The sequence below is a fragment of the Balaenoptera borealis genome, assembly GCF_965194805.1.
Source record: "Balaenoptera borealis genome assembly, chromosome: X".
Taxonomy (NCBI): Eukaryota; Metazoa; Chordata; class Mammalia; order Artiodactyla; family Balaenopteridae; genus Balaenoptera; species Balaenoptera borealis.
Genome location: NC_138881.1, coordinates 62,366,832 through 62,391,449, shown reverse-complemented (window position 1 = coordinate 62,391,449; position 24,618 = coordinate 62,366,832). Strand labels below are relative to the sequence as shown.

At 36.9% G+C, this 24,618-nt stretch overlaps 1 protein-coding gene across 1 annotated transcript; it reads right to left on the bottom strand.

Moving 5' to 3' along the window:
• Positions 1–12,492: 12,492 nt before the first annotated feature.
• ZCCHC13 (zinc finger CCHC-type containing 13) lies at positions 12,493–24,601 on the bottom strand. The gene is given in 3 exon segments (XM_082377595.1): positions 12,493–18,355; positions 18,358–18,421; positions 18,423–24,601. Coding segments are annotated over 3 exon segments (504 nt in total). The 5' UTR covers positions 18,810–24,601; the 3' UTR covers positions 12,493–18,302.
• Positions 24,602–24,618: the final 17 nt, after the last annotated feature.

Here is a 24,618-nt window from a genome sequence, read left to right as displayed (position 1 = left end):
CTGTTGCCTCCCTTCCTCTAGGTCCTAGGAGATTTATACCTTCATAATATCCCATCAATGTCATTTTTGTGAGTTTTCTGGAGTATTCAGTCCACAATCTTTAACTGAAATCCTCAGATACTATCTATCATTTTTCAATCATTCTATGAATGGCATCTGTCCCCTTCCAAAATGTACTAGAATTCGGAGTTTGTGGCATAAGTGCAGATAACTTGGGGTTAAGGTGTAGAAGGGGTTATTTAGGGGAGAACAGGTGTGGACATTTCTTTAGTGGGCAGCTTAGTCTCCACAGGCTGAACAGGACATGCTGCATTCACTGGGGACATTTTCAAACTCATTAGTATTTTGGTTCATTTTGACACCTGCACCTTCAGAGCTATATTTAGTTGCATTCTGTATACTCCATGAATTAACTCCAGCATGAGGCAGTTTCTAATATGCCCAGCCAGGAAACTCTTGGAGGAGGGGGTAGGGAAAGGCTGACAAAGAACTGAGTTTAGAAAACTTTGATGTTAGTGATTATTCATCAAACATATGTAAACACAGAGAGAATATCAAGATGAACCCCATTACCTAGCTTTAGCAATTATCAAGTTATGGCCAATCTTCTTTCTTCTATATCTCTATTCATCCTCCTCATCCCCTCTGCCCCACTCCAACCTTTGGGTTATTTTGAAGCAAATTCAAAAAATTTTATAATTTTATCTGTAAATATTTTGGTATGTATCCATATGTACAGAAAGCAAGGATTCCCCTTTTAAAACATAATCACGATACTATCATCACACACACACATCTCAAGATCAACAATAAGTGAAATAATTTTAAAAGGTAAGATATGAGCTAGAAGTAAGTTTTGCTCCATCTATTAATAGAATTTAGAACAGTATTAAATAATATTACATGCTCCTTACCTTTTCAGGAACATTCAAGAGGAATTAGTCATTTAAGTGAGCATATTTTTAAAGTTTTTATTTAGGGCATTATATTCAAGTCTTCAAGTCCTTATGCATTCTTTATTTTATTTTATTTTATTTATTTATTTATTTATTTTTCCCTTATGCATTCTTGATTTAACAACAATGCATAGAAAACTTGGAGAAAGTAAGCTATGAGTGGAATATTATACACTAAACAAATAGCCTAAGGTTGATCAACATACCATTGTTTTTGTTCAGTAAGTAGTAGATTGGAAGAAAGCCAGGGGTTTTCAGTTTTATATCTAAGGAGCGAGTATCATGCATAGCAAAGGAAAATAAGGAGACATCATCTTCTCTAGTAGGATTTTTTTCCAGTTTGAGAATGTACCTCATTTCATCTCTGGGACCCAGCCAACCTTTCAACAATGTGGAAGGGGTTGGCTTCCATCCCCTTGTTACTACTCAGGACAGGCTAGATTATTCTATTGTAACAAATACTTAAGCCCCAAGTTTAGTATCTTAGTATAACGAAAGTTTATTTCTTGCTCATGCTCTACCAAAGGAAATGCTCACCAAAGGATTTTGTTCATTGTAGACACTCAGTAAACCAGGATGATGAAAGTTTCATCCCTTCATGTGCTTCTGTGATTACCACAGAAATGTGAAAGGGAGGGACAAATTATACACTGGCTCTTGAAGTTTCCTATTGGATGTGGTATGCATGTTACTTTTGCCTACATTTCATAGGATAAAGCAAGTCATGTGGCCATGTCTTACCTCCAAGGGGCAGGGAAGTTCAACCTTGCCTTGTGCCTGAGAAACATATAGCAGAAAATGTTTGATAAACAGCAATAATGCCTAGCATACTCCCTCATAACACACACAAAAAACTTACAAGTTTTATATTGAGGGATAATACTGGGCTGATGTTATTTGCATCCTAAAATGTAAAGTTATATTTGAGGGGACTCATCTGGTATACAGTAATTTGTGAGTCTTGGTACAACTCATTTGTATCATGGTCATATTAATACCCTTAAATGAGATTCAGGCCTTTCCCTACTATTTCCCTTCATTTTATTTCAGGTGACTGCTAAATCACTAGAATAGTTACTCAACAGGCATTCCTTCCCTCCACACCTTCTTCTTTGGTAATATAACCCCTATTTTGTACATTTTATCAGTGGCCATAAGCTTCAGGAGAAGTGGGGTCCCTTCTCAGCCATGGGTGTGGTAGTGAGGAGGAATAAATCTTCCTTAGTCTAAACTAATCATGGTAACTCCATTTCCTTGGCCAGTGATTGGCTTAGGAAAGTGCCTTCTGGGTACAATTTCTCTGGCCTTACAAAGACTGAGGAAAAAGACCTTTTTCTGCTTTGGGATATTGCCATCTACATGCTGTGCCTATGATGGTAGCAGTCATTATGAAAGTCATGTTTGGAAGACAAACCAACAGAATAAGAATAGCATAGCAGAAACATGGAAATAATTTGGGTCTTTGATAATGTCATAAATCACTCATTTAACCAGTTCTGAAACCATCCTATCTCTGAAGCCCTTGATATGTGAGATAGTAACTGTCCTCATCATGTAAGGCATTTGAGTTGGTCTTCTGTTTTCAACTGAAAGTATCTTAACTGATACAAAGTGGAGTAGAAATTAATCCATCTCATGCTATAATTTGTTGTTGGTGATGGTGGTGGTACTCACTGGTTGTGACTAAGGTAACAAGAAAGCTGGAGACACTCAAAGAATTAGAGCCTTTGCATATTTTGAGGAGAAGGAGAGAGAAATGCGTGGTGTGGGGTTTGATGAACAGTCAGGAGGGTGAGACTTTCTTTTGTTTGAGGTGTCCAGGATTATTAATTACATAAAATAGTTCCCTGGGAAGTTGCTGGTGACAGAGACCTATGAAAGCTGATCTATAAACTCATATAACAGCATTAAATTAAAAATCCTCATTCCTTGAGGGAATGGCCAGGATCCTAGTTGGATTTAGCAAATTCAGTTGAGTGTTACTCCTTAGTTTCAGAAGACACCTTAGAAATTCCAAAAATTATCTTGGACATGAGAACAAATATTGTTGATATTATCCACACCATTACTGAGGGCATTCATTGTCATAGTTGTGATGATTCTCAGTTGAGTACTAACCCAACACCAGGGAAAGATGCCTGCATGGACTTACTTATAGGAATGCTCTAGAGTGACAGGTATCAGAGGCAGAAAAATTATAAAAATGGTTAGCATGTTTTAGGGTCAAGGCTGGCTACATAATTTGCAGGGCCCAGTGCAAAAGGAAAATGGGAGGTTCATTGTTCAAAAATTATTAAGAATTTCAGGTGTTAGAGAAAATGGAAAAGTAGGAGGCTTCAAGTGCCTATCACTTCTTGGAATCCCCAAAATGAAAACTGAGCAAAACTGTCTGAATCAACTTTGTCAGAACTCTGGAAAACAGTCAAAGGATTATAGTAACCAACTGAATGATGAATCAGGAAAAAGTCCACTTTAACATGATAGGAGAACTTTATATAGTTTTAACTTAGCCTTGCCCCAAACTCCTCCCAGGTGCAGTGGCTGTCTTAATGATGACAGCCTGTGTTCCTGTTGTGGGTACCTGGTTCTGGAAGGAACAGAGCAGACTTTGTTTCTAAGGAATTGTGTTTGTCTCATTTGACCTGTTGGAGGTATTCTGAAGGACTGATGTATGGCATTTGCCTTTATTTCACCTAACTCGGAACACTCTCAGGTTGGAAAAGTGGCTAAATGGAGGTCATTCCTGGAAAATATTGAAAGGTAAATGAACAAGTTGTTGTTATCTGTGGCAAAAGAGTACAGTCCCATCAGACAATGGGGACTAAAAGCCTGGGAGGAAAAGCTGGGGAGAGAACAACTTTGGGAAATAGGGGCTTTCAAAAGCACCCACATATCATGGGGAAGATGGAAAGCCGTACACATGCCCAGGGCTGGTCACATCTCAGAAAAGACCTGAGAAAGCCCTGAGCATTTACTTCCTGCTGAAATTTAGGCTCACTGAAAGGGGGAAGTAAAGACTAAGCCAGAGTTGTAAACGGACTGGCTAAGCATTAAAGGAGGGTCCTAACACAGAAACAAGCTGTAAAGACCAGGATAGATTTTTTTCTTTTCTCCTTTTACTTTCTTCTTTTCAACTCCGAGAGTTTAAGGACATCTCTGTCAAATCACTAGCTGACCACAAGCTAACAGAACAGAGACTTCAGAGAGCACACTCAACTAAGAATATACAGGAAGCAGGAAACAAATCCTGAGGAGGGAAATATTTTGATTTCCAAAGTTACCACATTATAATATTCAAAATATCCAGTATTCAACAACAAAAAAATTACAAGTCATGGAAAGAAACAATGAAGTAGGTCACATTCATAGGGGAAAAAAAAAGAAATTAACAGCACTATCACTGAGGAAGTACATACATTGGACTTACTAGACAAGGATTCTAAATTAATTTATATATACTCAAATAGCTAAAGGAAACCATAAACAAAGAACTAGAGAAACCCAGGGGAATTATGTGTCACCAGATAGAGAATATCAATAGAGAGACTGAAATTATAAAAATAAACCAAATAGAGATCTGGAGCTAAAAAGTACAATAACTAAAATGAAAAATTCACCAGAAGATTTAAAAGCAGATTTGAGCAGGTGGAAGAAAACTCATCAAACTTGAAGGTAGGACAATTGAAATTATAAGTCTGAAAAGCAGAAAGAAAAAAGAATAAACAAAAAATAAATGCAGTCTAAGAGACCAGTGGAACACCATAAAACATAGTAAAATATGCATAATAGGAGTACCAGAAGGAGTGGAGAAAGTAAAAGGGGAGAGAGAATATTTGAAGAAAAAATGGCTGTAAACTTGCAAATTAGATGACATCCAAGAATCTCAAAGAAACCCAAATTGGATAAATTCAAAGAGACTCACACTGAGACAAATTATAATCAAACTGTTGAAAGACAAAGACGAAGAGAATACTGAAAACAGCAAAAGAGAAGTGACTCAGCACGTACAAGGGATCCTCAATGAGACTAACCACTGATTTTTCATCAGAAACTGTGGAAGCCAGAAGGCAGTGAGAGAACATATTTAAAGTGCTGAAGGAAAAAATGCCCACCAAGGATTCTATATCCAGCAAACTATCCTTAAAAAATGAAAAAGAAAATAGACATTCCATGATAAACAAAAGCTGAGAGAATTGTCACTAGCACACCTGCACTATGAGAAATGCTAAAGGGAGTCATACAGTCTGAAAAAAAAAAAAAGATAGTAACCTAAGACCATACAAAGAGATAAAGAACACTGGTAAAGGTATGATATAAGTAAAAATAAGAGTCAGCATTGTATTTTTGGCTTGAACCTTGTCTTTTTTCCCCTATATCCTTTAAAAGACAAATGCATAGGGCAAATTACTTGACTAGACATTCCTCTAAAGAAGATATACTAATGGCCAAATAAACAAATGAAAACATACTCAACATCACTAATCATTAGAGAAGAGCAAATCAAAACCACAATGAGATACCACTTCATAACAATTAAGATGGATATTGTTTTATAATAATAAATAAGAACAGAAATTAACAAGTGTCAATGAGGAGGTGGAGAAATTGGAATCCTTGTGTATTGCTGGTGGGCATGTAAAGTGGTGCAGGAAAATATAATAGTATGCCAGTTCCTAAGAAAATCGAATATAGAATGACCATATGATCCAGCAGTTCCACTTCTAGGTACAAATCCAAAAAGATTGAAAGCAGAGATTCAGACACTTGTATACCAATGTTCATAGCAGCATTATTCACAATAGCCAAAAGGTGGAAACATCTCAAATTTCCATTGACCAATCAATAGATAAACAAAAATGTGGTATGTACATATGATGAAATAATAGTCAGCCTTAAAAAAGAATGAAATTCTTACAAATGGCCAGTAAGCACATGAAAAGATGCTCAACATCACCAATTATTAGAGAAATGCAAATCAAAACTACAATGAGGTACCACCTCACACCTGTCAGAATGGCCATCATTAAAAAGTCTACAAATAACAAATGCTGGAGAGGGTGTGGAGAAAAGGGAACCCTCCTGCACTGTTGGTGGGAATGTAAATTGATACAGCCACTACAGAAAACAGTATGGAGGTTCCTCAGAAAGCTAAAAAGAGAATTACCATATGATCCAGCAATCCCACTCCTGACAATATACCCAGACAAAACTATAATTCAAGAAGATACATGCACCCTTATGTTCATAGCAGCACTGTTCAAAATAGCCAAAACATGGAAACAACCTAAATGTCCATCAACAGATGAATGAATAAAGATGTGGTACATATATACAATGGAATACTACTCAGCCATAAAAAAGAACAAAATAATGCCATTTGCAGCAACATGGATGCAACTGGAGATTATCATAGTAAGTAAGTCAGAAAGAGACAGATACTGGATGATATCACTTATATATGGAATCTAAAATATGGCACAAATGAACATATCTACAAAACAGAAACAGACTCATAGACATAGAGAACTGACTTGTGGTTGCCAAGGGGCAGGGGGAGGGAGAGGGATGGACTGGGAGTTTGGGGTTGGTAGATGCGGAGTATTACATTTAGAATGGATAAACAGCAAGGTCTTAATGTATAACACAGGGAACTATATTCACTATCCTGTGATAAACCATAATGGAAAATAATATTTTAAAAAAGAATGTATGGGGGCTTCCCTGGTGGAGCAGTAGTTAAGAATCTGCCTGCCAATGCAGGAGACACAGGTTCGATCCCTGGTCTGGGAAGATCCCACACGCCGTGGAGCAACTAAGCATGTGTGCCACAACTACTGAGCCTGTGCTCTAGAGCCCACGAGCCACAACTACTGAGTCCCTGCGCCGCAACTACTGAAGCCCACGCGCCTAGAACCTGTTCTCTGCAACAAGAGATGCCACTGCAATGAGAAGCCTGCGCACCATGATGAAGAGTAGCTTCTGTTCGCCGCAACTAGAGAAAGCCCGCATACAGCAATGAAGACCCAATGCAGCCAAAAATAACTAAAATAAATAAATTTTTAAAAAGAATGTATGTATGTGTATAACTGAGTCACTTTTCTGTACAGTAGAGATTGGCACAACATTGTAAATCAACTATACTTCAATAAAAAATTTTCTAAAAAGGAATGAAATTCTGATACACACTGCATCATGGATAAACCTTGACTATGTTATGCTAAGTGAAATAATCCAGACACAAAAGGACAAATACTGTCTGATTTCACTTATGTGATGTACCTAGAAAAATTAAATTCATAGAGACAGAAAGTAAAATAATTGTTACCAGGAGCTGAGGAAAGGGGGAATGGGGAGTTATTGTTTAATGGGCAGAGTTTCAGTTTGGGAATATGAAACAAAGTAGGCTTTAAGAAAAAAAATTACGAGACAAAAAGAGTCATTATATATTGATAAAATAGTCAATTTATTGAGAAGATATAACAATGATAAACATATATACACCAAATAACAAAGCCCCCCCGAAAAAACACAAAGCAAAAATTGACAGACTTAAAAGGAGAAATAGACTCTTCTACAAAAATAGTTGGAGAAGTCAATAATTCACTCTTTTTTTTTTTTTAATATTTATTTATTTATTTGGTTGCGCTGGGTCTTAGTTGAGGCTCGAGGGCTCCTTAGCTGCAGCATGTGAACTCTTAGCTGCAGCATGCATGTGGGACCTAGTTCCCTGACCAGGGATTGAACCCGGGCCCCCTACATTGGGAGTGCAGAGTCTTAACCACTGTGCCACCAGGGAAGTCCCAATAATTCACTCTTAATAATGGCTGCACCAACTGATAAATTATGAAGATACAGAGGACTTTAACAACACTTTAAACCAACTAGACCTGGACTTCCCTGGTGGCATGGTGGTTAAGAATCCGCCTGCCAATGCAGGGGACATGGGTTCGAGCCCTGGTCTGGGAAGATCCCACATGCCGCAGAGCAACTAAGCCTGTGCGCCACAACTGCTGAGCCCGCGTGCCACAACTACTGAAGCCTGTGTGCCTAGAGCCCGTGCTCTGCAACAAGAGAAGCCACCACAATGAGAAGCCCCCTCACCACAACGAAGAGTAGCCCCCGCTCATCACAACTAGAGAAAGCCCGCATGCAGCAACCAAGACCCAACACAGCCATAAATAAATAAATAAATAAATTTAAACCAACTAGACCTAAAAAAATATACAGAACATTGTTCCCAGCAACACCAGAATACACATTCTTCCCAAGTGTACATGGGACATTTTCCAGGATAGACATGTTAGGCCACAAAACAAGTCTTATAAATTTAAAAAGATTAAGATCATTCAAAATATCTTCTCTATCCACAATAGTATGAAACTAGAAATCAATAACAGAAATAAAATTGGAAATTCACAACTATGTGGAAATTAACATCACACTCTTAAACAATCAAGGATTCAAAGAAGAAATTAGAAAATACTTTGCTGAATAAAAAACCACAGCAAAACTTATGAGATTTAGTGAAAGTAGTGCTCAGGGGAAATTTTATAGCTGTGAATGCCTATGTTAAAAAGGAAGAAAGGTCTCAAATTCATTACTTGATTTTAAGGAACTAGAATAAGAATAGAAAACTAAATCCAAAGATAGCAGAAGGAAGGTAATAATAAAGATTAGAGTAGAGATAAATGAAAGAGAGAATGGAGAAAATCAACAGACATTGAAGTTGTTTTTTTGAAAAAAAATCAATAAAATTGACAAAATATTAGCTAGACTGACTATGAAAAATGAAAGCATACTCAAATTACTAAAAAATCAGAAATGAAAGTGGAGACATTAGTATTGACATTACAGAAATAAAAAGAATTATAAGGGAATACTATGAACAATTGTATGCCAACAAAATAGATAACTTAGATGAAATAGACAAATTCCTAGAAACACACAAACTATAGATACTGACTCAAGAAGCATGGAATATCTGAACAGTCCTATAACAATAAAGAGATAGAATTTGTAATAAAAACCTCCCAACAGAGAAAAGTCCAGGACCAGATGGCTGCACTAGTGAATCCTACCAAACATTTAAAGCAGAATTAACTCCAATCCTTTTCAAATCGTTCCAAAAATAGAAGAGGAAGGAACATTTTGGAACTCATTCTATGAGGCTAGCATTATCCCAATACTAAAGCCAGACAAAAATATCACGAGAAACAAAAACAACAGATCAACATCCCATACAAATATAGATCCAAAAATCCTCAGCAAAATAACAGCAAACTAATCCGGTAGTGTATTAAAATGATTATACCTATGACCAAGTAGGAAATATCCCAGAAATGCAAGAGTGGTTCAACACACAAAAACAAATTAATATAATTTATATTAAGATAATTAAAGGGAAAAAAACCACATGATTATCTCAATTGATGCGTAAAACCATTTGACAAAGTCCAACACCATTTAACATTAAAAACACTGAGCAAAAATTTCCTCCTAGTTGCTTTTCTTTTTCAGAGATTTTCTGTGTCTTTTTACATGTATATTTTCCCATATGAACTAAGGAATCAGGTTGTCTACTTCAAAAAACAATCAAATAAAGAAACCATGTGGTTACATTTGTTGGGATCCTGTTAAATTTATAAATTAGGGAAAATTGGCATCTTTATAAATTATTAGTTTTCTGAAAATTGTTATCATGAAGTATATCATACATAAAACATATTTTTAATATGTATAGTTTAAGTAATAATAACAAATCAATATTTACTCACTACTAGAGATACAACTAGAAGTATTACTTTTATTATTATTATTTATTTTTAAGTGTGGTAGTATGCATATAAAATAATATTTACTATCTTAACCATTTTTCCCGGCTTTACTGAGGTATAATGGACAAATAAAATTATATATATTTAAAGTATACAACTTGGTGATTTAATATATACACACATTGTGAAATGATTGCCACAATCAAGTTATTAACACATCACCTCACAGTTACCTTTTTTGTGTGTAAGAATGCTTAAGATCTACTCTCTTAGCAAATTCAAGTATACAATGCAGTAGTATTAACTATAGTTACCATGCTGTATGTTAGATCCTCAGAACTTACCCATCTTATGACCAAATGTTTGTACACTTTGTCCAACATCTTCCCCTATCCCCCACCTCCTAGCCCCTGGTAACAGATATTCTACTCTCTATTTCTATTAGCTCAGCTTTTCTTTTCTTTTTTTTAGATTTCACATTTGGGTGATACCATCCAGTATTTGTCTTTCTCTATCTGGCTTTTCTCACTTAGCATAATGACTTCCAGGTTCATCCTTGTTGACCCAAACAGCAGAATTTCCTTCTTTTTCATGGCTGAATAATATTCCATTTTATATATAGGTTGTTTCCATAAATTGGCTATTGTGAATAATGCTGCAATGGACATGGGGGTGCAGATATCTCTTTGAGATCCTGTTTTTATTTCCCTTGGATATATATCCAGAAGTGGGATTTCTGGATCATATAGTAGCTCTATTTTTAATTTTTTAAGGAAACTCCACAGTGTATCTATAACGGCTGTACCAATTTACATTTCCAACAGTGTACAAGGGTACCATTCTCTCACCAACACTTGTTTTCTTTTGTCTTTTTTATATTGGTCATTCTAACAGATGTGAGATGATATCTCACTGTGGTTTTGATTTGCATTTCCCTGATGATTAGTGATGTTGAGCACCTTTTCATATACTTGTTAGCCATTTGTATATCTTCTTTGGAAAAATGTCTATTCAAGTCTTTTGCCCATTTTTTAATCAGGTTATTCTTTTTGCTATTGAATTAATTGTATAAGTTCCTTATATACTTTATTTTTATTTTTATTTTTTTATAAATTTATTTATTTTATTTATTTATTTTTGGCTGCACTGGGTCTTCGTTGCTGCGCATGGGCTTTCTCTAGTTGCGGCAAGCGAGGGCTACTCTTTGTTGTGGTGCATGGGCTTCTCATTGCAGTGGCTTCTCTTGTTGCAGACCACGGGCTCTAGGTGTGCGGGCTTCAGTAGTTGTGGCACGCGGGCTCAGTAGTTGTGGCACGCGGGCTCAGTAGTTGTGGCACATGGGCTTAGTTACTCCGCAGCATGTGGGATCTTCCCAGACCAGGGCTCGAACCTGTGTCCCCTGCATTGGCAGGCGGATTCTTAGCCACTGCACCACCAGGGAAGTCCCTTATATACTTTATTAACCCCTTATCAGATATACAGTTTACAAATATTTTCTCCCATTCTGTAGGTTGCCTTTTCATACTGTGGAATCATACAATATTTGTCCATAATATCTTTAAGGTTCATTCATGTTATAGTGTCAGAATTTCCTTCCTTTTTATGGCTGAATAATATTTCATAGCATGTATGTGCCACATTTTGTTTATCCATTCATCTGCCAATGGACACTTTGGTTGCTTCTACCTCTTGGCTAATGTGAATAACCCAGCTATGAATTATACATGCTATGTACAAATATGTCTTCAGGACCCTACTTTCAATTCTTTTAGATATATACCCAAAAGTGGAATTGCTGGATCATATGGTAATATTTTTAATTTTTTGAGGAGCTGCCATACGATACTTTTACTTTTATTTTAGCATTGAAAAGTTTTCATCTTCATCCTAAAAGCCTGGGCAATCACAACCTTTAGAGCACAAAGATTTTTCATCACCAGCATATGTAGAGAACTTTCTTCATTTTAGGCATTCATTGAATTAAAAACTGGGTCATTTCTACCCTCAAATAATACATTATGCTCATCTCTAGTATCAGTGACATTATTATTTCCACAACAGCATACATCATTTACACTGCTCTTCATTACTTCCTGTATAGTTGACCTATTATCTGGTATCGTTTTCCCTCTTCCAGAACATCTGGTGGCAAAATCTTTCAGCTTTTGTTTGCCTGAAAATGTCTATTTTTATTTACTATTTCTGTTTTGCCTAATCATTTAATAACTTTTTATTTATCTTTTTATGATGAAAAATTTCACAGAAGAAAGTTGAAAAAAATAGTACAATGTACTCTGTATTTACACCATGTGGATTCAACAAATGTTAACATCTTCTCATATTTGATTTAATGTCTGCATTTATGTGCGTGCACACGTGTGCGCACATAAAATCTCTGGAGAATTCACAGAAACAGAAAGTAAAATGGTGGTCACTAGGGACTGAGGGGAGGGGGGAAATGGAAAGTTCTTGTTTAAGGGGTATGGAGTTTCAGTTTTCTAAGATGAAAAAGTTCTGAAGATCTGTTGTACAACAAAGTGAATATACTTAACATTACTGAACTATACAGTTAAAATATACCTTTAAAATGGTTAAGATGGTAAATTTTATGTTGTGTTTTTTTTTTTAATATTTTATTTATTTATTTATTTATTTTTGGCTGTGTTGGGTCTTCGTTTCTGTGTGAGGGCTTTCTCCAGTTGCGGCAAGCGGGGGCCACTCCTCATCGCGGTGCGCGGGCCTCTCACTGTCACGGCCTCTCGTTCCGGAGCACAGGCTCCAGAAGCGCAGGCTCAGTAATTGTGGCTCACGGGCCCAGTCGCCCCGCGGCATGTGGGATCCTCCCAGACCAGGGCGCGAACCCGTGTCCCCTGCATTGGCAGGCAGACTCTCAACCACTGCGCCACCAGGGAAGCCCTGTTGTGTGTTTTTTTTTAATTTTATTTATTTTTGCCTGCGTTGGGTCTTTGTTCCTGTGCACGGGCTTTCTCTAGTTGTGGCGAGTGGGGGCTACACTTCGTTGCAGTGCGTGGGCTTCTCATTGCAGTGGTTTCTCTTGTGGTGCTCGGGCTCTAGGCGTGCAGGCTTCAGTAGTTGCAACACACGGGCTCAGTAGTTGCGGCATGTGGGCTCAGTAGCTGTGGCTTGCGGGGTTTTAAGTGCAGGCTCAGTAGTTGTGGCACACAGGCTTAGTTGCTCCGTGGCATGTGGGATCTTCCCGAACCAGGGATCGAACCCGTGTCCCCTGCATTAGCAGGCGGATTCTTAACCACTGTGCCACCAGGGAAGTCCCTATGTTGTGTGTTTTTTATTGTAACTTTAAAAAACCCTGAGAAATTTTTTCTATGGATATCTAAGATGCAACATAGTAAATATACGGCTCTATGAATATACAGTCAGGAGCAAAGGTGGGGAAAATGTGTGATACTGGGCCAGTCATCTCATCAATCACAAAGCTATGTCTTCTAACATAGTTCCAGATGTTCTAACTTGTATTCTGCTATGAATATAGTGACTTGATGCCTTGAGTCATCTGCATTTAAAATGGAACAGTAGTTTAATAAGCTATAATGGAAGGGGATGCTTTAGTTCTGGTTCATTCTCATCCCTGGGGTGCAGCTTTTGGGGTCTGTGGTCTCCTGGCCATGTTTGCCTTCAGAACTTTTCTTCTACCTTCCCTGGCTCCCAGCCTCTTGGAGAAAAGCCTCCATGGTTGGGAGGAAGAAAGAGGCCGGGGCATTTCTGCTTTGGGCAGCTTCTCTGGCAGTGGCTCCATTTTCTCTGTGGCTCCAACTGGACAGGCCTGCTACAGTTCTAGCTTCCACTAGGTGACCCCTGAGCTCCAGTGACATTGCCTCTTACTTCTGTATCTCCAACCCAGAAAAGATTGTGGCATCTTGCTCTTATTAATCTATGGTATCCCATTTGGATTTCAGATCCTCCGTCACCAGTGTGCCAGTTCCCTGCAATATGTTCCTCCTGTTGTAAATACGTGAAGTGGTTTCTGCCTTCCTGGCAAAACAAATGGGCTATAGTTTACCAGAGTTCTCATCCTCAGTGTGCCCTGAACTCCAACATTTGTCCTGTTTGTCCCCCAACCTCAAAAGGCACAGTCCAGCATCTTAGGTACGGTACCTCTTTGCTTTGGCAAATGTAAGCAGAACAGAGGTAAACCTAATTGATAGGTCCACCTCCACTTTTCAGGATTCCTGTCTTTTCACAGAATTTCATTCCAGCAGTTCCTCACTATCTTGTTAGCTCTGTGATACTTTTACAGTGACGGTGCCTTATATTTTGACCAGCTTTTAAAGTTGTCTATAGTAAGCAGCTTGGTTTGAATTACCTATTCAGCTTTTACTCAATGCATGAGTATAACTGAGAGATGGAGAAACAGAAAAACTGATCCTGACAGTTTGAATTTCTGTTTTTAGTCGTGCCCGAAGCCTCACCTACCCCTACTTCATTACATGCAACCCTGAATCCCCCTTCTGCTTAAGCCAGGTTTTAGTATTATAGAATTGTATGCAACTTATAACTAAGAAATTTCTAACTTGTACTCTAGTAATTTTATTTAGGATTTTTGTACTAGTATTCATAAATAAGATTAGTCTGCAGAGTTTTTAAAATTTTTCTACTAGCATTTGCTAAAATTTTCTATGCTAGCTTTATAGATATACTAGCTTTATAGAAAATTAGTGTGCTGTCTCTCTTATGCTCTGGAATAGTCAATAATTTGCTGGTAATGATTTTTTTCTTATGAAATAACCCTAAAACCATCTGAGCTATATCATTTTAATAGTGGCAATAATCAACTTAGTAGTAATACTCACACTATTTGCATAATTTGCCATTTTTAGTAATGTATATTCATTGATATTAAAGTGCATTAAGAGTAAAATTATAATCACTGCTCTCTTATAATTTTAAAAGCAGTCTGCTACATATAATAGCAGTTTTTGTGTGTTGAATTTTTACCATGTACCAGACATTGTGCCAAGCATTTGACATATAAAATCTCAAGTAACTCTTAAAATGACCCTTTGATGTGTTATTTATTTTACAGATAAGAATATAGTCTCACAGGGATTGAGACTTGCCTAAGGTCACAGAGTAGAGCAAGGACTTAATTCAGGTCTGATAATTCCAAAGTCTATGCTCTTTTACAATTATGATAAACTACCTCTCTGGCTCTGGCTTTTTTTCCCTAAATACCTTTTCACATTCTTAATTTGTATATTTATGCATTCCTTCCCTTTAAAAAAGTACACGTGCCTCAGGTTTTTCTATTTTAAATATATTTATTTTGTTCAAAGACGCTGACTTTTTGTTTATCAATTGTTTTGTCTAATTCACTTGTTTTTTGAACTTTTTGGTTTTAATCTTGTTTTTCATTTCTCTAATTTCTGCAGCTTTGTCTAAGTTTTTAAAAAGTCTTCCTGAATTATAATGTAATAAAATATTTGGCTTCTGAATACTATTTTTGACTGGAGTCCATCAATTTTGTTTCCATCTTCTAAATTGCTGGCAATTGTAATTGTAATTACCTTTTGGAACCTACAGTTATTTAGTAAATGATTTATAAATTTTAAAATAGCTGGAGAGTTTAAATTTTTAAATTTATTTTTGGTGTTTACTCTTGTTTTAGAAAGTACAATGTGCTCAGAGCTTTTACAATAGGAAGAACTACCTATGTTACACTGTGTGTATTATTTGGTAGCCTGATCATTTCTCTGTGTCGATAAACATTCTGCTATAATATGATTTTTAGTGGCAGCAAGGTATTTTATCTTATACATGTGTCATATTTTAAATTCCCTACCCTTTGAAGATAAATGTTTCTTATGTATCACTGCAATAATGTTGAGGTGAACACTATTTTTAATATATATTTGAGTATATATCCATGATCAGTCTCTTAAATTTCTAGAAGTTTAATTTCTATTTCAAAGGATAAGGACTTTTTAAAGGTTTTTGATCTATAATGCCAAATTGCCTTCCAGAAATGTTATACAAATTTTCTGCTTCCAATAGCAGTGTATGGGGTTCTCATCTCTCCATATCCTGGCCAATAAGGTATAACTATTGAACCTTTTATTAATACATAATGTCCTTCTTTGACTCTCGTAAACTTTTTTGATTTAAAGTCTATTTTGGCTGATATTAGTATAGCCACCTCTGCTCTCTTTTGGTTACAATTTGCGTGGAATTTTTTCCCCCATTCTTTCGCTTTCAATGTATTTGTGGTTTTGGACCTAAAATGAGTCTCTTATAGAAAAGGCAATTTACAGTTGGATCATGTGTTTTTATCCATTCTTTCAATATCTGTCTTTTCATTGGAGAATCTAATCCATTTACAGTTGAAGTAATTACTGATAAGGAAGGACTTCTGTCATTTTGCAATTTGTTTTCTGTATGCCTTATAGCTTTGTCCCTCATTTCCCTGCATTACTGTTTTCTTTTGTGTGTAGTTGATTTTTTTGTAGTAAAATGTTTAAATTCCTTCCTCATTTTCTTTTAAGTTAAAGAGGGAACTTTTGACTTGTCTAGGGAGAAAGTACTACTCACCTCCAGCTGAAAGTTTCCACACAGAAATTGGTGCCTATTGCTTCCTGATCTTTCATTTTATTCCAGAAAGAAGAAAAAGAATTTCCACTGGAAATGTTCCAATTTTTAAATGTTGGCATCTAATTAATGAATGTTGTTAAACAATGTTCAGGTCAAACTAAACATATTGTGGACCTGATTCAGTAAGAGGGCTACCATTTTGTAACTTCTGGCACAGGGTACAGGTGAGTCAAAATAAGACTTCCTTTCATCTAGACTAGAAAAAATGCCTAAAGGGAATGTAAAGAGGACTTCAATGCTGTGTGTGTCCTTAATAAAGGGACATAGCCTCTTTTCCCCCTCCAACTCTGGGCCAAACTCCTGAGGGCATGGGAAACGAAATGCCAGATGGTTTGGGGGGATTCAAAAGCAGATTCCTGTGGTTCTCCTTTCCTAAATAGAGTTCAGCACTATGATGAGACTCAAGAATTTGTTTGGCTCAGTGTGATATAGGAGTTTCCAGCTGTGTCTTGGCAGACTGGACTGAGATTGCCCCGTTTAGGGGCTGGGAGTGTGGCTGAGTTTATCTTGTTGAGATAGCACAGAGTGACAGAATCAATTTCTAGGAGCCCAAGAGGGTCACAGAAGTTGAAACGCAGCTGAATTGAAAGGGTCTTTCAGATGGGGATGAAGGGTCACACATCAAGTCTTATGGAGGTTCATAAAAGAATGCGTCTTCAGTTATAAAACCAGTTACATTTCTTTTACCGGGTTTGAGTTTATGGATCAAAAACTATACCCTCTACACTATCTTTTCTGCTATAAATTCTATCACATCCTAGGTTTGATATGTAGTATTGTCATTACTGTTATTTTGTAAATCATTTTTCATTACAACTTCAATTTTCTCTTGACACAACAGTTACCTCTCCCCATCCCAGGTTTTATTTAGAATTTAGAATTTAAATTGCCTTTTCTATTTTATAGAACTTCAGTTGTTTTTCAGATCTGATTTTTTTAAATGGGTCGCAGCATATGAAATTGAATGTATTCATATCTGGGAAAACACATTTTTCGGAAATTCCTAAACATAAATATAATTTTCATACCTGTGAAAATGTGTGTTTTTGAAATTATAAAAGCCCCTATCTATGTTTAATCTTAATGTTTATACCTGTTTTCTTAGATTTTTTAAAATATGTAAGTCCAAACTTTATCACCAATATCTTTATGTCCACAATTTGCTGCTAAGGTTTTTTTGTTTGGTTGTTTTCTCATTGCTCTCTGTCAAAGCTACTTGTACACGTTATACATATTTTTCTGTTTTATTTTCATAAACTATACACTCTCTGTAAGACCAGATAGAGATGTCTTTCAATGTTATTTAAGAGGTAATGAGGTCAAATAAATCAAAGCAATCGATATATAATAAAGTTACTTTGGCAAAGTCACAGACATTTCTAGAATCAGCTTTATTTTTGCAATGAATCTCTGAGGAGATGTCGCCTACTCAGGGTGCCTTGTGTATCTAAGACAGAAACGTAGGTCCCCCCCACACACATTCTCTATCCTTTTACCTGGTGTTCTTTTTTTTCTCTAGCAATTTATCTTTATCTGACACACTATTTTACTTGTTAATAGATTCTAGGCTTGTGTTTGCAAACTTGGTCTGATTTGTTCACAGATATTTCTCCAGCTTTTCTGGCAGTGGCTGGCACACAGTAGCTCTTAGTTAAATGTTAAATCAAAATGCCTCCAAAGAATCTAGAAACTGCTTAATGCTCAGGATGTTCAATGACCGGAGTTATCAGCGGTGCAGAAACACATTAATTATAAGACATGTACAAGTGAATAACTTTTTCTGAGATTTTTTTCCCAGCCCTTTCCTCTTTTACCTTTGTAATTAAAGCTCACTGGCCTGAGAGTAGCCTCAGTCTATCAACCTTTGGTCAGAGAAGAGGTTTCAGAGAAAATAACACAATTATCACGCAGCAAAAGGAGTAGGGGTGGTGGGGAACAAAGGGAAAAGTTAAGCGGTAGCCTCAATGGGGCATTCCCGGGCTAGATGTCCAAGTCCGCCCAACGGTAGCAGTTGACCTCGCTCCTCTTGCTGCAGTTGATGGCAGTTGAAGGCCATGTGGCTGGTCTAGCCACAACGGTAGCACTTGACTCGGGCGCAGTGTTTCTGAATGTGGCCATATTCGGCACAAGAGTAGCACTTCTGCCCCTCCTGATGGTCACAATCACGGGCCAGATGCCCTGGTCTGCCACAGGTGTAACAGCACTGCTGTCTCTCTCGCTTAGGCTTAACACAGTCTTTGGCGATGTGGCCACTTGTCCCACAGTTGTAACAGATGTCATCGAGAAGGTTACAGTTCTTAGCATGATGACCAGGCTCACTGCAGCAGTAACAGATGACAGGTAGGGTGGCAGAACTGCACTGAGCACCTCGGCCACCACCTCTAGCTCCGCGCCTTCGAGCTCCTCCTCCTTTAGGGCCAGAGTGTCCACACTTGAAGCATTCCTTACTGTTCATGGCTGCAGTGAGATCTTCAGGTGAGCGGTCCCACTGCTGCCCCGGAAGCCCCGACAAAACTCCCCTTACGGAGGTTTAGACAGAAGTGGCTGTTTTTCTCGAGGGGCCTCAGCGATGTCACACAGGGTTTGCGCACGGCCCCATTCTTGTGTCACAGGCGTTCTAGCAGTCAGCTCCTTCCCGCCTGACTTTCCTTCTGTCCTTGAAGCCCAAAGCCCATAGCAGGGGCGTTTTCCGTTTTTTGTTTGTTTATTTTTTGTTTTTGTGTGTTAAATAAACACTTCTTGGGTCGTTAAGTTTGAGTTTGAATCCGTTCTTGTTCAGAAAATGTGCCTTGTAGGATTTCTTATAATTAAGGCTTAGGCCTTCTTTGTGGTCTAGTAGATGACCAGTTTTTATATATGCACTTTGGACATAGGAAAGATATGTGTGAGATGTATCTAATCCAGTAAATGAAAGAAATTCAACGAATTAGAGTAACCCATTTGGGGGGGGTGGGTTAAAAAATAAAATACAAACATCCATAAAGATATGAGATACATAAGATAGAAAAAATCTGTAAAATGCTACAGGGAGATTTACTCACAATTTAGCCTGTTTTATTTCAGGAATCGTAGTTTTCAACATAATCACCACCATTTAAGTTGTAAAACAACATAATTGAAGCACTCAGTATAAAGAATATGTTGTTCTTTGCAAAATAAATTACAAAATCTTAATTTAAATATTGGACAGATTTCCTCTCTGTTTTCTAAATTATTTATTATATAAAGCTCATAAGGATTTCTGGACATGTCCACTTATATAGATATAGAAATATGTATGGAAAACTAGACACTAAAATATCCAACTGTAGCTATTTTGGGGCTATAAGATTGAACAGGACTTTTTTCTCCTTATTTTCCTTCTTTGTATTTTGCAGTTTTTGAAATGACTTTAGGTGGTGTAATTTTAAAAATCCACAATAAATATTTTTCTTTAAGTTACTAGCTAGCTATATGCTTTGCATGTGAATTTTTTTCAGGAAGCCAGTACAACTGTATTTGGTAAAACATAGACGTGAGAATAATGAATGTAGCAATTGCCCTTTATTTTTTATTTTTTTATTTTTTTTTAACATCTTTATTGGAGTATAATTGCTTTACAATGGTGTGCTAGTTTCTGCTCCACAACAAAGTGAATGCCCTTTATTTTCAATATGACCTGATTGGAATGTGCAACTGGTTTCATAAATGCAACCACAAAGAAAAATGTTTTCAAAAATTAATAAAAGTTATAGCCAAAGAGGATGAGCAGTTGCCACATATAGAATAGTGGAATGAGTTTTATTCCTAAACAAATAAATGATGCAGCATAAATGGTTTCAAATGGCAAAAATTCTCTCTGTGTTTTAAACTTTGATATATGTTTATTAAATTAGCTGTATTAACTATCATATTTAGACCCCTGTTTAGATTTATAGTTTTATTAAAGTAATACATGCCCATAGTTTAAAGCATTGATTTTCAAACAGGTTTAATTGAGACATGAAGGAAGAAATGCATTTTACATCACAATAGAGGATATGTGTGTGTGTGTGTGTGTGTGTGTGTGTGTGAGTGTGTGCTATAACTCACATAAGGTTAAGAAAAAAATAATTACCCTTAATGTCTGTAATGCACTTTTTAAATTTGATATGTATATATATATTTATATATATGTGTGTATATATATATATATATATATATTTTTTTTTTTTTTTGGCCTCGCTGCACAGGCTGTGGGATCTTAGTTCCCTATCCAGGGATTGAACCCGGGCCCTCCACAGTGACAGCACAGAGTCTTAACCATTGGACTGCCAGAGAATTCCCTGCAATGCACTTTCATGCTTTCTAGTCATGTTGTAAAAAATGCTGGTAGTGACCCATTAAATTAATCTTTCAATTCACTAAATTATTTTTACTCATAGTTTGATTGATAACTATAAATAATGCTTATGCTTATGCTATGACTTCTTGATGTTTCAATTTTAGACATTATCTATGATTTTCCATTTCAGAGAATGAACATTTATCCCTCTTTTACCTACACCATCTTTTGGTACACTTCATGTGCTTGCATTCCACTCACCCTCCCGCCCTTGCACCTTTCTCCTAATATTGATTGGGTCAATAGCCAACATTTACATAATTATAACTATGTAAATGCTACTCATGGCTGAGCCATGTTGAATTTTGTCAAATGCTTTTTTTGCATCTCTTGAGTTTGCCTTGACTTCTTGCATTTGCTAGAATCACCAGTAGATTGTTGAATATAAGTTGTGAAAGTGCACATCCTTGTCTTGTTCCTGATCTTAAGGGGAAAGCTTTCAGTCTCATCATTAAGTATGATGTCAGCTGTGGGCTTTTGGTAGATACCCTTTATCAGGTTGAGGAAGTTCCTTCCTATTCCTAATTTATTAAGCACTTTTTAAAAACATGTAAGTGCATTGGATTTTGTCAAATTCTTCTGTGGCTATTCAGATGATCATGTGGTTTTGCCCTGTATTACTATTGGATTTGGTTTGCTAGTACTTTGTTGAGGATTTTGGCAACTACACTGATAAGGAATATTAATCTGTAGAAGTTTTAAAATTTTTATTCTCGTGATATCTCTGTCTGGTTGTCATTTCAAAGTAATACTGACCTCAAAGGATGATTTTGGAGGGCTTCCCATCTCTGCTATTTTTTGGAATAATTTGTAAAGAATTTATACTATTTCTCCTTTAAATGTTTGCAAGATTTCACTAGTGAAGCTATTTTAGCCTGGGCTTTTCTTGTGGGAAGTTTTAAAATTACTAATTTAGTCTCTTAACTTGTTATAGGTATATTCAGATTTTCTGTTTCTTCTTGAGGCACTTTGGGCACTTTGTGTCTTTCTGAGAATTTGTCTATTTCATCTAGGTTATTTAATTTATTGGCATACAGTTGTTCATAATATTCCCTTATACTTCTTTTATTTCTGTAAAGTCAATACTGATGAACCCTCTTGCATTCCTGATTTTAGAAATTTGATTCTTACCTCTTTTTTTCTTCATCAGTCCAGCTGAATGGTTTTTTTTCAATTTTGCTGATCTTTTCAAAGAACCAACTTTTGGTTTTGTTGACTTTCTCTATTGTTTTTCTATTCTCTATTTCATTTATTTTCACTCTTATTTCCTCAGTTTTATATCCTTGTAATGCTAGCTATTACAGAATTAAGGCCAGTCCCATGCCAGATTTAGTCAATGTACACTTTGGCAAGGCAAAGCTGTATTCAAGGGACTGATAGAGTATTCTTGACTATTTTTCATTCCTGTACCCCAACCTCAATTCAGGGTGTTCACAGGTTTGAGGAGATCCTCTGTATTTGGATTCTTCACAGGAACAAAACCAACATGATATCTCTATATCTATCTATCTATTGAGAGAGATTATCTATCTATCTATGGATGTATGTATATATATCTTTTATATAATATATAAATAAATATTCATTTACTTATTTTAAGGAATTGGTTCACTTGATTATGGAGGCTGGGTAGTCCAAAATCTGCAGGGTGGGCTAGCAGGCTGAAGACCTAGGGAACAGCCAGTGTTGTAGTTCAAGTCCAAAGGCTGTCCACTGGCAGAATTCTCTCTTGCTCAGGGAAGGTTAGTCTTTTGTTCTATTCAGACCTTCAACTGATGGATGAGGCCCACCCACATTATGGCAAACAATCTGCTTTACTCAAAGTCCACTGATTTAAATGTTAATTTCATCTAAAAACACCCTCACAGAAATATCCAGAATAATATTTGGCCATGTGTCTGGGCACCATGACCCAGCCAAGCTGGCACATAAAATTAACTATCATATTTTCTAAAGAGGGTCATTCTCCTAACAAATGTATTGGGTGGGGAATAAAAGGGAATCAGAGCCTCAGAGTGTTAGTGTGGAGGTAGTAGAGGTCTCCAGATATTTTCTTTACCACTCCTGAGGAAATGCAAAGTTCAGACAAATGCATAGGTCCAGGACCCAAAGTATTTATAGCATTCAAGACTTACAAGCTGTGCCTCTTTCTTGAATTTCTCTTCAGATTGGACATAGTAGATTAGGGAAGTTTTATCAAACAGAAGAGAAGTGGAAAGAGCAAGTAACTGCATCTGCAATTATTATTACGTACTGACATCAATTTTAGAATACTTTAAAAAGTGGAATGTTGTCCATTTGTTAAAATGATAAAGATGATAATTAGGACCATGTTAAAATATTTAAAACAACACTATATCTATTAAAATGTTGAGGTTAAAACATTACATATTTAAGCAAAAATTGAAAGAACACAAAGATATGATAATGGACATGAGGTTTCATTTTGGGGTGATGAAAAATTCTAAAATTGTGGCGATGGCCATACAGCTGTGAATACACTAAAATCCATTGCACTGTACACGTTAAGCTGGTGAATTGTATGACATGTGAATTATATCTCAATAGAACTGTTATAACAAAAAAAAGTACACAAAGAAATAAAAGCATTTGTTATAGTGCTGTAGAATCGTGGGCAAAATTCCCTTTTATTATTATTATTTGGCCACGCTGTGTCAGCTTGTAGGATCTTAGTTCCCCAACCAGGGACAAAAACCATGCCCCCTGCAGTGGAAGTGCAGAGTCCTAACCACTGGACTGTCAGGGAATTCCCAAAATTCCCTTTTAACTTTTGTGCAATAATAAATGATTCTTTTAATTTAGGAGTGAGGTTCTTTATACTACTATAACTTCAAGCATTTCTATTTTTCCTCTTTTTTTTCTTTCTGCATATTGCACATTGTTGTATATAACCTTTTTGTGCATATTAGGCAAAAAAAAAAATCTTCCATTATGTCTCCAAATAATGTTAATATGACATTCCTAACAATTAGAGAGGATGATGATGTACACATTTTATGGGTCTCAGAATTTATAGAATTGTGGGTTCTTAGTTTTTGGTATTTCCAAACTGGCTTTCTTAGAAAGCAAGAACCAGCCACCAAAGTAAAACATCATAATGAGAAACAAAATGTTATTTTGTATTCTCTCCTCCTCACATCCGAAAAGGAATCTATTTCAGAACCTGTTGAATAAATGATGCCACTTCTCTTAAAATTAATATGTGAATTTCTCACAGAAGACAGGAACAAGCCTTGCATCTAGCACCAAAGGACACTGAACAGTATTTTTAATGTTCAGACAATACCAGGGTTGTGAAGAGAAAGAAAAAGGTGTTGCATACTCCTTCTTACCCCCAAACTGATTGAACACCCTTTCCCTTTTTGCTCTGTGCATAGGGTCTTTTGGTCCCCTGCCTCTGGGTCTCCTCTGTGGGTTCATCACTAACCAGGCATTGTTTGCCCAACACTAGCTAGTTGGGCTCAGCTTGAGAGCTTCTTTGGAGAAGATTGTGTGGATACAATATCTTTTAAACAGCATTTTTTGCCGTATTTTTTACAATTTGCAACATCAGACACACAAGGGGAGGAGTAAGAGGCCCAATAGGGCTGCAGACCAGGCAAGGCCAAGAATACACGGGTAGGCCACTAAGGATAACAGAGCGAATAAAGGCAGCCAACACGGAGACTGGCAATGAAATGGTGGGCTAAGAACAGAAGAGGGATTGACGAAGGAAGATGGGCTGAGGGAAGGATGGTGGTGAAGACCGGTGTAACCAAGAGGAAGAAAGGTTGAGGAAGCAGGATGGGCCAGGGACCTGGGCGAGGGGGAACACCGGAGGCTCAGCCTCGGGGAAAGCTGGGGCTGGGTGGAGGGGTGGGGAGAAGAGGGCGGGCTCAGC